This window comes from Lathamus discolor, chromosome 3, assembly GCF_037157495.1.
Source record: "Lathamus discolor isolate bLatDis1 chromosome 3, bLatDis1.hap1, whole genome shotgun sequence".
NCBI lineage: Eukaryota > Metazoa > Chordata > Aves > Psittaciformes > Psittacidae > Lathamus > Lathamus discolor.
In genome coordinates, this window is record NC_088886.1 from 116,518,605 (window position 1) to 116,533,080 (window position 14,476).

Genomic DNA, 14,476 nt, shown 5'->3' on the forward strand with positions numbered 1-14,476 from the left:
TACTTTCCAACCCAAACCATTTTGTGATATAATACAATTCATAGGTGTTTTGTATTGACCTTCATAAGTTCACTGTCGGACTATCCTGCTACTTGGGCATCTGCCTGTCTTCAACACTGTACTTATTTCACAAATACAGAAATTATGTACAATATTTTATATATCTTCATTGGCGTAGACTAAAGGAATGTTATAAAGCCAGAGAGCTATTTGCCTATTTTCTGAATGTGTTAGAAATATTTCTTGAGCAATTATTCAGTATTTCTATTTTAATTTCTATTTGCATGCAGACTGATTTTTTTTAATTGTCATTAGGAAGACACCAAACTTTTTGTGAGATGTGAGATACTTTCTAAGAAAAAAAGGGTTATTCTAAAAACATATTTTAGAACTTATGCTTTTCTAAAATTATTTTACTTCTTTTTAGACTATTCCCAACAAATGTTTCTTCTTTCCAGTGGTGGCTATTAAAGAAAGTTTGAAATAATAATAAGATTACATACATGAGATGTTCACAGTATCTTGAAGTTAAGTCAGTTTTTGCCTCAAAGAATGCAAAGTCTGTAATTATACTATCTTATTAATGATATTTAATTTGTAATACTGCGCAGCATGGGTTTATATTTTGAAGAGGAAGATAAATTATGCAAATAAATGCCCACTTTAGCAGACTTTACATGTGCTCTGAAATAAAATAATAGTCTAAATAGGACAATTAAATAAATGGTTATTATATTTCAGAGTTGTTTATGCCATACTTGATACTTAAGATTTCTGTTAGGTTAGAATATATGGTGTCTTTTTTTTTTTTTTTTTTTTACATGTGACTGACAGAAGCAATTAAATAATTAAATCTCCTAATTTTTGAGACAAATGGAACTCATCTTTTTTTTCCTTTTTTTTTTTTCCTTTTAATTACAACTTGTTATTGTCTTGAAATTTTTGTTTGGCAAGTGGCTTCCTGCTTTATAGTACTTGTGGAGCAAAGCAGAAGGGTAAATGATAATTTAAAGTTCTAATTGTGCAGTCAGATTTGTAGACATAAACCCTTTTCTTCCAGTGCTTTGTTGTTTGCGAGGAATTCTTTTCACCTCAGATGTAACAGTGACCACCTGTTATCTATCACCATAATCTTACAAAAACAGATTTACAGAAAGCAGTATCATTTCTTGTGACCAGTCTTGTATAACAATTGCAGGCTGTATCCTGAAAGGTAAACTGTGAAAACCGATGCAGAGAATGAATAAAGATCAAACAGGTGTCTAATGTTAAGTACTGAACATCAAAGTCTTCAAAATTCTTATATTGAAGTGCCGCTTATGCCCAATATATTACTTTGATGGCTTTTAAATATTTAAAAAAAAATATCATGGTGACAGTTGTTCTTGCTTTACAACTTTGCTGAAGAAAAGAAGTTGGAAAAAAACAAGAAATTAAAGAAAAATTGTAATTTAACTGGTGCAACTGGAATAGTTTTGACAGAAAAGGAGATAAAAATGTAGGCAAAAGGAAATAATATATACATTATCAAAGCTCAGTGGCTACAGCTATTAGATAATTTAAACTTTTATGTCCTGTAGGATTTTTATTTTCTGTTTGCAGTAATGAGGGAGCTCTAATCTGAGTTCTTCAGTTATTGATTTGTTGCTTGTCTGTTCCCTGGGAAAGTCAGATGAAGATCAGCATGACAATATTTATAGGCTGCATCTCATCTGTGGGATGCAATCCATCTTCGTTAAGTTCAGTAAAAGTGATAGATAGCATTTGGCAACATAATGATGTGATCACTCTACCATTGCCTTTGCAAATCATAAGCTGTTGAATTCTCTTGTGTAGATATTTAATCAGTTATACACCCCATTACTGATTTAATTCAGAATGTCAGTGGCAGGTGAATAATGTGAGTATTTGTATATTAATATCATATTGTATTAATGTTCCTTTCATTTAAGTATGCTATTCTTGTGAAAATCATAAACTGTTTCTTCATGGCTAGAATAAATTTAATCAGTGCTGTAGGCATCTAATGCCATCAGTGTTTTAATTCAATATGTCAGTGAAACAAATGTGTTTCTTTTTATTTCCAGTTTCTTTCTGCTTTACTAATTCAGAATATTATATGATGCTGTGAAAATATGAAGCTGAGAGCAGACAAATTGCTAAGTTTTATCCTGTCAGCAGACTTTGGGACTGAATCCCCAAATATACCACCAGAGAGGATGAGTACATATTTCTGATATTTTTCAAAGTAACTGAATAGCTAATGAAAAATTAATTAAAAAAAAAGTGCTTTACAGTATTTCATAAGGAGGTGTGAAATAAGAAAATATAAAATATCAGTGCAAACTGATAATGATATTAACAGTAGAATGCAGTTGCTTTGGAATCTTCTCCAGTGTCCTGTCTTTGGCAATATGAAGTTGCTTGAAGATTTTGCTTTTAAGGAACCACCTGCAAGTGGCTAGAGGGTCATTCTGCGACGATTTCTATTCGCGCTTGGCACCTATTTTATCATTGATAAAAGGGCTTTTATGAATTTTGTTATTCTTTACTAATCTCTAGAACAAAAAGTTTATTTTAACTTTGAAACAACATAAACTAACAAAACCTGTTAGCACTGATAATATGTTGAAGACTTCCCTGAGAAGTGTACTGATGGTACTTCATACTCAAGCTAATAAGAAGAAAGTTAGTTGTATTTTCTGTTGTAAGAATTTATCTAAATGTTGGATCACTCCAACACCTACTCTCCAAGCCTTATACAATTGACTTTAAAACCACATTACTTACAGATTTCTACCAGTATTAAATGAGTCTTGTCTGTATTGGTGGAGTTCTCAACTCCTTAAGTAAGTAATATGGTAAAACTAAAAATTTCTTGGAAAATTAAAGAGTGTGCTCAATATAAATACTCCAGGATTTATACTTTTGATGGAGCTAAGCAAGTACACTTGGCATGTGTCTGCAGCAGACAGTTTTATATTTAATTAGTGATTGAGTTGTGTTTTTTTGTTTGGTTTGTTTTGTTTTTTTCTAACATCAAGGCAATTGAATTGCACTGATTTTAAATGAAAAGCATATATTTTTTTTACTCCGAATTTTTGTGTTTGTGGTCTTTATGAAACCATTATCACCCACAGGCTTGTCACCTGAACCTTTTGATGCTTTTAGATTTAATTTGCTCATCTTATAAGGAACCCTCTCTTCTTTAAAAAGCATACATACATCAAGCAGTTCCCGAAGTTTTACTTCTAATAAAACATTCCTGAATTGGATATCTATTATTTGATTTCAGGCAGCTTTCACAGCCTGATTCTGTTGCAGTGTGATTTTCAGATTTTTTTTCTTTTCAGTCACAATCTTACTCACTGAAATTCCCGTTAATATTGTTAACAACAGTATTGTTTTTTTAATAATAATAAACTATTTTTATAATTAATAATCTTTATTATTTTAATAATATTATCTTTTGTGTACTACAGAAGAGTTTGGGGCTATGTTGTATAAGCAGATTGCTTTCAAATACCTTGACAGATTCAGACAAGAAACTAAAGAAAGAAAGCTGAAGTTGATATGTATTCAAGAGGTTACATGAGGGATGTGATTTCTTTTTTTTTTTTTTTTTTGCTGATTGTTGTCTTTGAAATTAAGAGCATGATTTGCAGCAAATCTTAGTTATATTCTCGCCTCCTAAGGGTTATGTCTTTAACCACAAGGCAAAGACTTGATTAAATTTTCCTAAAAACTTCCCTAAAAAAGATGAAGAAACACTCAACATTCACAGATATGAAAGGCAAAAACAGTGCTAATGTTCTGGACAGTAAACTAGACAGTAAAAATGTTCTGATGTTTTGTTCCTTTTAAATAAAGTGCAGAATTGGTCAGACAATGTCTTCTGTCGTAGGTCACAGAATATTCTGAGTTGGGAGGAACCCATAAGGATCATTGAGACCAACTCCTGCCTCCACTCAGGCAGACCTCAGAGTTAAACCATGTAACCAGAGTTAAACCATCTTAGATCATATTCCAAATTACATCTGAGACAAAGGTTTTAGACTGGAGAATTGTAAGCAATTGTGAATTGGGATTCAGTGAATAATTTTAATGGAACTTAGTAGATTAAGTTAATTTCTGTCAAAAGAGTTATCTTTGCAGTTCTCAGAAGTTTTAAAATTTTCAAGGTGCCTTCAATGCCATTTTTGAAGTTAAATTCAGTTGTTTTTTTTGAGTTACTTGTAAGTGTGGTAAAAATATCTTTTTTTCATAAATTCTCATTCAGAAAAGAAAATTCTCATGCAGGAAAGTTCTTTCTATGTATATTCACCTCCCTTTAGGAAGTGTCATCTCATTATTTGTATTCTTTCTTCTTTAGGACAAGTCATTGAGTTGTCTTTACAGATATGTCACGAAAATGTAGTCAGAAGATATCCAAATGCTTTAGAAATACAAAAACCTGATAAATAATCACTTGTCTCATAATTTTGATTTATTTGCCTAATAGTTTTGACTTAGTATTAGCACTTTCAATGTGATTGAACTTATTTTTGGACTTTCTGTTCTGCATATATGAGTTGCATGGTAAAATTCCAGCAAGCTGAGTGTAAATCACAATAACCAGGGTAATGTAATCCTTACTACATTTCTAGATTTTTTTCTTTCTGTAGCTCATTAATAAGCTGCATGAACCTTCGGGTCTAAAATTATTTGTTTCTAACAAAATAATAAGTGAAGAAATCTACATACATTTCTGTAGTAATTCAAAAATAATGGTAGAAAATAATTACTCCTATTTCTCAGCCTGTCACTTTTATATATTAGAATCAGAAACAATTTATCTTTTCAGGAAGTTAAGTATATGCTTTAGCTGCTTATTAATATTTGCTTTGGTTTCTTGCTCACAATTTTTTATGTAGAATGAAAGTGTGTGGGGTTTGGCTTATTAAAATGATGCATTGATGCAGAGACCTTCAGAGTTTGGAGGTTTTTTTCAGTATTTTTCAGGTGTTTAAAAAAGCCTATACTGTTAATAACAACTGAACACTTTGATCTCTATTAATGTAATGTATTTGTGTTAGAAAATGCATTGAAAGATAATGCTACATAATACAAGTAATTAGTGAAAAAATACCCAAGACTTGGCTTAAATGATGTTTGAAGTTGACTAAATTATTGTTGTCTTGAATAAAAGCTTATTATTTCTAATGTATTATCTGGGGACACTGTAGTAAAAATATTATTTTAATGAGTATTATAATTGACAAATATAGTACAGGGATATTAATAGTGATCTTGCTCTCTTTTTTTGTTGTTGAAATTTATGAAAAAATAAGAAGACTTTGATTCCAATAAAAATAATAAACAGGTGAAACAAGAAAAGAATTGGCAGAATCAGCAGGCTGAAATAGCTGAACTCTGTGATTCTGCAGGATCAACTTTGAAGAAAGAGAGAAGCAGACATCTTGTTAAAAGGAGTTTTGATTGCTCTGTAACCATGTCTTCCAGATGTTGGGTCAGTGGAGGGACTTGCATATCACAGAGCTTGGGATGCTCTCTATTGGACCAGTTCAACCACATCCTCAATCACAAGACATTCTGTTGATCAGAGACATCGAGGAGCATTCAACCGGGAAGCAGTAATAACAATGTCTGAAGATGATCATCCGCATGTGTTAGCTCTAGACGAATGTCAAAAGTATGTGTTACCTCTTTCTTATCAGATTCTAATTTTTGCCTAATGTCAAGGATACAGCAGCACTTCTTTATTTCAGAGTCAAGTAATACTGCTGGACACTACAAGGGTTAAGCATATTTTCTTTGTTTAGAAGACAAATCTCAGTATTAATGTTTTTAAAGCAATTGCAGAATTAAGATACATCATCTTATATGTTTTTCTTACATTTCAGATTAAATAATAATTTTCATGTAATGTTAAAAAAAACAAGCTGGTTTTGAGAAAAGTGAGCTAAATGTGAGCTATCAAGTGATGATTTTACTGATTTATTTTGTCAGACATGCTATTTACTGCTAAAATAAAAACAAAATTAATTTAAGCATTTATTAAAAGGAATCTTGAATTTCTTGTGTGGCAAGTTGATAGGCCCAGGTGTTTATCACAGGTATCAGTGTTGTATAAAATTATATAGCAAGATCTCCACTTACAGTGTTTGTAAACATCCTGGAAAGAAGTCTTATTTAGTACCCTTCCTGACACTCAATCAGACTGTTTCCTAGTAAGATAACAGAAGGGCTTGTTTTTACTTCAGCCTCTTGCTAATAAGTGCCTTACAAATCTGAGTTACTTTAATCTTCTCTGTTAGTTCTGGAAGAAAGTCAAGGCAAACTGATTTTTCTGCTTATAACTCTCCACCTTTGGGGAGGCTATGCTGCATTTCTGACTTAGAAGCTCTATTTTCAGGATGTGACTGTTGAACGTACAATGTTGCAGTAGTGAAGTAGGTTATTTCCCTGTGTGACTTCATGTGCAGTTCATGCAAGTTAAGAGTTTATGCTCTACTGTAAAATACTATTTATCTAGGTATCATAAATAAATCAAGTAAATACTGATGGAGATTGCAGTGAGAGAATGGGCAGGTTCTGATTAGTGTATAAATGTCAGCCAAGCTCATTCTGTAACATTTTGTCCACCATTATTTAACAGTAGCAAGGGGCCAATTGAGCCTCCTGTAGAGCATATTAAGGTGATTTGATTCCCCATTACCAACCTTCTGCATTACCAGTCCTTTGGTCTGTATCACATTTCTAACACAGGAAAAGCTGCAGATTAATTTCACTGTTAGAAATTACTAATATACACATTAACACAATTAAGTTTATATCGTTGCACAGCTTGTATCTCTCTCTAGTGGTATGATCATAATTGAACAGACCTGTGAAGAGAAAAAAGAAGTGTACTTGTATACAGGTTAATGAACTAGGAAACAGCTATAATTTCTAGTATGTTGGGCTATTACATCTTCTTCATTGATAGATGCCATTTATAATTGTCTGTAAAGGCATGTGGGTGTTTTTTTTTTGGTTTTTTTTTTTGTTGTTGTTGCTCATTTCATAGAGAATTAAATAATAAAATGTATCTCATGTTTTGTTTGTTGTTTTGATTTTAATACAGCTTGATGTTTTGGACCAACTGGAATGAGCAGCTCCCAAGCATCATGAGATCTACTCTCTCAGGCAAAAATGCACAGGTTATCATTAGTACAGATATTCTGACACCAAATGGACTTACCATTGATCATAGGGCGGAGAAACTTTACTTTTCAGATGGCAGCTTGGGAAAAATTGAGAGGTGTGAATATGACGGATCACAAAGATATGTAAGTAAAACAAAAATCCTGAACATATTAATTGTAAATCTGTTTGCGTTTTTTAGCGTCTTTAAAATGAAAATGTTACAGAAAGATTATTAGTTGCTAAGTTTCTCCTACTTTTAGTTGTATATGAGATTTAAAACTGAATCACTTCTGAAGTACAAGTAGTGCTCAACACACTCCAGATCCTGTATGACCTTCTGGAGATGCAGACCTTATCATGAAGTCTGTTTGCATTACTATTGAGCCTGAAGCATCACTGTCCTAAATGTTCTGTAATATCAGCTTGAAAAAATGTAGAGCTAACTTCAGTGGAAGAGGTAGAGAAATATTCAGCTTTACATGGAAGGATTATAATTTTCCTTCCAGTGCCCAACTTATCTGAGTAAACTGGAATTTCTTTTGTGCAATGCTTCTGTATTACTGTACAAGTCTTTTTTCTTTTCTGACTATACATTTTCAGATATATTCAACCATTCAGATATATTCAACTGCATTGCTCTTTCCTTATAATATATTTTTGTACTCTACTTGAGTACAAAATACTTAAGTGCTCTATTAGTTTTAGCTTAAGTCGACCTTTTGCTTGGAACATGCTGAAGGCAGTTGATCTTTGCTCATGGTTCTGTTGCATGTTTAGCTCTGCATTTCTCATATCTCATGAAGTCTTTTAGGGATTTTGTACCTCCCAAAGTGCATGATAAAATGAATGAAGGGCATATTCATTTTCATTCAAGTTCTGGGTCATATTTTCAATTCCCAGGTCTACAAGATAATATCTGGCATATCAACTCACTTTCATGTCTATTAATTTTTAATAAATTCTTCATATACTGTATAAAACTTTTAAATATTTGCATCTGAAATTAAAATGGCATTATCCATGAGAAGTTCCACATACTTTGTTTAGGCAAAATTTCCTTATCGGAAATAAGAGAGCCAATCTTGTAGCAGCAGAACAGAAGAAGTAAATCAGCATGACAATGCATATAGTTTGTGTCATTTCTTTGGCCTTTTGTTTTCTTTTGTAAATTAATAACAGCTCACCAATGTTTTTAGATGCAGTAACTGCATCAGAAACTGGGCAAACCACACCTATATGCATTTTAACATCTACAGTTTATGGCTATATACACTGTCAAAATTGATAAACTTTCTGAGATTTTTGCTCAGTAAATCCACCTGCGTATCTGAGAATTACATACAGAAGGCCCTTTGATGGTTTTCTTTGGGGTTTTGTTTTGTCAGTTGGGAGATAGAAAAACTACTTTTACTTCTTTCATAAATTCCTTTTTTTTTTTTTTTTAATCTGTTAATTATATCTTGATTTGAAATGCTGTACAAAATCTGTAGTTACTGGTATTAAATTTGGGTCATACTTTCAACAGATGATTCATACCATTTAGATTTGTATGTCATTCAGTTACTGTTGCATTTTTGTGTTAGAAAATGTAACGTAACAGCACATGGTGTTCTAGATGTACATGTAACGGGTCCTTATTGAACCATATAACAGCTCAACAGTGTTTGCAGAATTGTCTCTTATGTTACTGAATAAAGTGATCAAAAGTTTTAACTGGGTTGCATGCAATGAGCTTGGAGTTCCTAACCGAATTACAAAAGGATATAGTTAGTTCAAATGAAAAACTGAAATTTCTGCCATTTGAAATTTTTCTACATCCTACTTCATTCGTCAGTTCTGTGTCTTATGTGGTTTATTCCTAACTGATTTGAATAATTATGTGTCTGGAAAGGGCCTTAGTTTTCTGTCTACCACATTAAAGTATTCTTAAGTGGACTCTTGAGAGGCTTGTTGCCACCTTAAAATACAAGTACAGGAGATTCGGGCAGAGGAAATTATCTGTTTTTCTTATATTTGTCAGCTTTCTTAACTATTGCCTTTATAGGACTTAGATCACAATTTAAAAGTTCTAACATATAGTGACATTGTCCTCTTGACTTTCCGTCCTTTGTCTTCTATTTTAATGTCATTTTTGACGATTGAAAGTATATTAGAGGATTTTTTTTTTAATTTTTTTTAATTTCATCATCTGCTGTATTCATCTTTATTATTATAATTGCAAATGACAAACCATTGTATTGATTTAAGGTCCACTGGTCATTTAAAAATGCCTATATGAAAAACATATGCAACTTTTATTTCCTTCACAAGCAGGACCTTGGGCTGGTACTTCATTGTGTTTGCCTACAAGTTAAAAGCAAGTTCAGACACTTATGTTCCTGGAGCTTGAGCTTGAACATAAGTTGTTACATAGAAGCAGTTTTATTCCAGTGGGTTGCTTTTCTGAAATACCTTAGGTACATTACCATCCCTACCTACAAAGTTATTTCTCTGTTGCTACTATTTCTTCCCCATTACAGTAACAAAGAAATTCCTGAAAGCAGTAACCTTAGTCCAGCATGGTCTTCTGAAGGCTTTTGGGGAGGTTTAGCTGTACTATGGTTTGTTGTCTTACACCAACTTATGTTCTGGGAGAATCCGTTAACTCTGTTGTCAAAAATACTGATCTATCACGTGCTATGAACTTTGAAACAGAGTTGTGTGCATTTTCTGGGTTTTGAAGGGACTTTTTCTGCATTAGTTAGATGGGGATTGTCGTACCAGAAAAAAAAACACCAGGCTGCTTTATTCAAATTTGTACTGAAACTGTACTGGCTTTACTAAGAGAGCTTCAGCAGAGTTGCTCATCACTGTGGAGATGCATGCAAGAGTGCTAGAATCCAACCAGGGAATTGTTTTCTTGATCTAGTGAAATAATATTTCCATGACAGTTGTTTTTCTTCATTCATATGCTGTCCAGATTGACAAGATACTTTAGGAGAATACAAGCAACAGTCATTCCACTGTTTTGGTGAGCTGAGATTCTTTAGGGTGTTTCAGCAAGGTCCTGCCATCAAACACTCCTCAAAAACAGCTTAAGCAGATAACTCTTTTCCTCACTGTATCTGCTTCATTGCTTCTAGTTTCAGTTAGGTTAACAAAAGGTAGAAATTGTATAGCAGAACATGAAATGCTAATGGTAACGTAACGAATTTTCTTCCAGGTAGCAGCTTCTTTCTTCATACTGTTCACCACAATAATCTAGTACATTGAATGGGTAGAAAATAATTCAGCAGGATCGAATTGACATTTTTTAAGTGGACTGTACGATTTTATTGATTTTGTGTTAAGCTGGTATTTTAATACTGGTATTTGGTTGCTGGAGTAATCTTTCAAGTCTGAAAGAATATTTTTGGTTGTGTTCTTTTTTATTACTTAGAAGATAGGAAGTTTTGTTGTTGTTTGGTTTTGAATTTTTGCTTTTGTATTTCTTGTTCTGCTCTGTCAGATCTTGCTGCTTAAAAAACACAAGTAGTAATTATATTTTTCATAATCCCTTCCCTTTTTCTTTCAGTTTTTCTCCTGTACTTAGTGGACTTAATATTGTGGCCATACTTGGTTTTAGCTGCTTAATGCTTTAACTATAACATTTTGTTCCTGAACACAGAGTAAGCCAACAGCAGATAAACCTGATTTAATGTTTGGACTTATTTTTTCCAATAAATCATGACCTATTTTGTTTGGTTTTGTTTTGGGGTTTTTTTTGTTTTGTATGTTGGGGTTTTTTTTGTGGTTTGGTTTTGGACTGGTGGGGGTTTTTCATTTGTGTCTTGTCATTTTGCATCTTCAGTTTTTTTGGTTTTTTGTTTGGGTTTTTTAGTTTTGTTTTTGTTTTGGCTTGGTGTTTTTTTCTTCTTCAATGTTGAGTATTCTGTAGCATTTGGTGTACTGAGAACCAAGAAGTAGAAGTCTGGTTATTTTCTAACATTCAGGCTGAAATGTTTTGGTCTTAATTATGGTTTTGTGGACCTGTAGGTGTGATTTTAAAAATCAATATGGTTTTAGAGGTGATTCCAGTAATTATAACCTTTGTGTAACTGCAACCTTCCAGTAATTATAACTTTCAATTTCTAGAATATATGGTTTATTTTGTTGGGATTCTATATTTAAGTTATTAAACGGATTTCAAAGTTGATTTTCAGCTTCTATTATCTTCAGTAACATTTTATCAGGTCTGTTCTTCAGAAATGCAAGTTAAAGATTTGGCTGTGCATTTATGAAAAACATGACTTTGTGATTGACATCTAAAATGACTTTTCTGACCTAGCATTATATTTATTTTTAGTACAAGTATGATTGAGAACAGCAGAGTAATTTTGGTCGATTCTTGGAAAGTATTCATGGTGACCTTGAGAAGTGGCTGAATAACTCACCAAGGAATCAGCAGAAGTAGCCAGAACAGATATAAGTTATGCAAAATTTTAACAATTAGAAATGTAGAATTCATTTCTAGCATGGAGAAACAAAAAATAATTGTTGAAGAGGAAACGCTTCTGATTTTGTTACATTGCACTTGGACATTTCTCTTTGAAACAGGATTTTACCATTCTTGGTAAATGCTGTATGTCCCTTGTATCCCTTGCTATGTGATTGCAAATCCAGTTAATTATTATGTATTTTTAAAAGAGACAATAAATGAAAATCCATTAATCAAAGGTATGACAATGATGAAAATACAATCTTTATTCAGACCAATCAAGAAAAAGCATGATTATTCTTAATAGGGTATTGGCACTGTTCTGCCAGAAAAAATCCAACACAAGTGTTGACTAGAAATTCTAATTTCTTTTGTGGCAAAAGAAATAGGTAATTGGTAAACTCACAAGTTCACCAATTACAAGTTCTTCTTCTGTCTATAACCTCCCTTTTCAATTCCCACTCACACCCACCACCCAAAATATTTATTTTATTTATAAAATCACAGAATGTTTTGGGTTGGAAGAGACCCTCAAGATCATCCGGTTCCAATGCCCTGCCATGGGCAGGGACACCTTCCACTAGACCAGGTTGCTCACAGCTGCTTCCAGCCTGCCCTTGAACACTGCCAGGGATGGGGCAGCCACAGCATCTCTAGGCAGCCTGTTCCAGTGTCCTATTACCCTCATGGTGAAGTATTTCTTCCTAATACATAATCTAAATCTTCCCTCTTTCAGTTTAAAGCCATTCCCCCTTCCTGTCCCTACATGCCCTTGTAAAAAGTCCCTTTCCAGCTTTCTTGTCAGCCTCTTCAGGCACTGGAAAATGTACTTGATTTTTTTTTTTTTTTTCCTGGTTAACAAAACATTTTTTTCCCAACAACTTCACATTGTTGGAAGATCAGAATTTGAATACTCCAGATCAAGGCTGATAGATTTGTTTATCTAGGAAGAGATAGCATTTTTGCTTTTTATTAAAGCAATAACATCAATAAAAGGCAAAACAAGTTACTTAACTTATTTAAGTGTATTTCTTTAGGCGGGTAAATCGAATGCATAAAAGTTATGACTTGGGTTATTTGATTTCCCCCTTGGCTATACAGCTGATTTCCTCTATCACAGTGTCTTTTTTTTTTTTTTCCATAGATGCCTTGTCTATAATATTTTTAAAACAGTATTCATAACTGAATAATAAATGTTATGCTATTCTGTGTCTTCTATTTGAAACAATAAAATCTGTTAGCTAATTTTGATTAATGTGGTGTGTATAAGAAGGTTCTGCCAGACTGATATTTCTGATTTTCATCTGAAATGTTATTTTTAGATTACTGGTGTTGCTTTGGACTTGTATGATTTATTATAGAATTGGCTTTAAAATGCCATTAATTTAAACCTTTGTAAGTATAGTTTTCTATACTATATTTGTCATTCTACTGCAGACCCCAGCTTGTATTTGAACCCTTTAAAAGCATTTAAAATCTTTATTAGATGCCACTGCCCATTTATTAAGCATTTTGAAAGAGAAGTGTTATCAATAGTGATTTGTTATAGTTAAATTAATGAAAATCAACTTCTGTAGTTTAAACCCAGCAGGTAACTCAGTACCACACAAACGCTTGCTTAACCCCCAATTTCCCCTCCATGGGTGGGATAGGGAGAAGAATCAAAGGAGTGTAAAACCTGTAGGTTGAGATAAGAACAGCTTAATAACTAAAATACAATATAATACTAATGCCATACTATATAATAATAATAATAGAGATAAGGAAATAACAAGGGGAGAGAATATGAACTAAAAGTGGAAAGGAAAAAACCCATAAACACAAGTGGTGCATGTACAATTTCTCACCACCTCCTGACAGATACCCAGCCCAACCCGAGCTGTGATTGGTTCCTTCCAGGTAGCTTCCCCCAGTTTATACACTGAGCATGACGGGCTGTGGTATGGAATACCCCTTTGGCTAGTTTGAGGCAGATGTCCTGTCTCTGCTTCCTCCCAGCTTCTCGTGCCCCTCCTTGCTGCAGAACATGAGAGACTGAAAAGTCCTTGATCAGCATAAGTGCTACTTAGCAATAACTAAAGCATCATTGTATTACCAGCATTGTTCTCAGACTAAAGCCAAAACAGCACTGTACCAGCTACTAGGAAGACAGTTAACTCTCAGCTGAAACCAGGACAGCAACTTTGTATTTTAAGCTGGTGCATTAACTTTATAAACTCATCTTTAAAAAATGTCTTTTTATAAGTTAGACATTGTCATGGTAAGAATCGTTATGAACCTAATTCTTACTGATAATTTAATGCAAGTTCTGTGCTTCGTACCCATCCTGGGCCAGCCAGATGGTGTCACCCAGGGAGGATTTCAGTAGGGTCACAGTGTAAGAACCTGATTTTTTGTTACATGATCCTGCTGGTGAATCTGCAGGTACCTCTGAACAGAGCTGCAGATGCTGCTGGGAAAATGGACATGCAGACTGTACAGACTGCAAAATTTAGAAACATAGATGACTTAGAACAGGTCTGATACATAGCAAATTTGGTTGACACTGAATCCTCAGGACTTCCACATGATTTGGCAAGTAGCCAAAGGATGAACAGATTTTCAAAGAAATTGTCTTTCAGTTAATTCTGCTCCTCTAGTTGTGCCATCAAGATTTAAAAACAAACAAACAAACAGAAAAAAAAACCCCAAACAACCCAAACAAACAAAAACTCTAGAAATTTAAAAGGGCTGTAAAGGTGAACAAAAGCTAGTAGAAATAGGAACACTTTCTTTTGGGAGCTTGAATAAAGCCAGTGACATTGGAGGAGACTTCAGTGAATGAAGCGCTAG

The 14,476-nt window shown here is 33.4% G+C and overlaps 1 protein-coding gene across 1 annotated transcript in view; it reads left to right on the top strand.

The window, feature by feature from the left end:
* Positions 1-14,476, top strand: part of LRP1B (LDL receptor related protein 1B) — a 585,099-nt gene that overhangs the window by 411,472 nt on the left and 159,151 nt on the right. The window contains exons 42-43 of the mRNA XM_065670655.1: positions 5,503-5,692; positions 7,127-7,331. Of these exons, the coding sequence (XP_065526727.1) occupies positions 5,503-5,692; positions 7,127-7,331 (395 nt within the window). The remainder of the gene's footprint in view (positions 1-5,502; positions 5,693-7,126; positions 7,332-14,476) is intronic.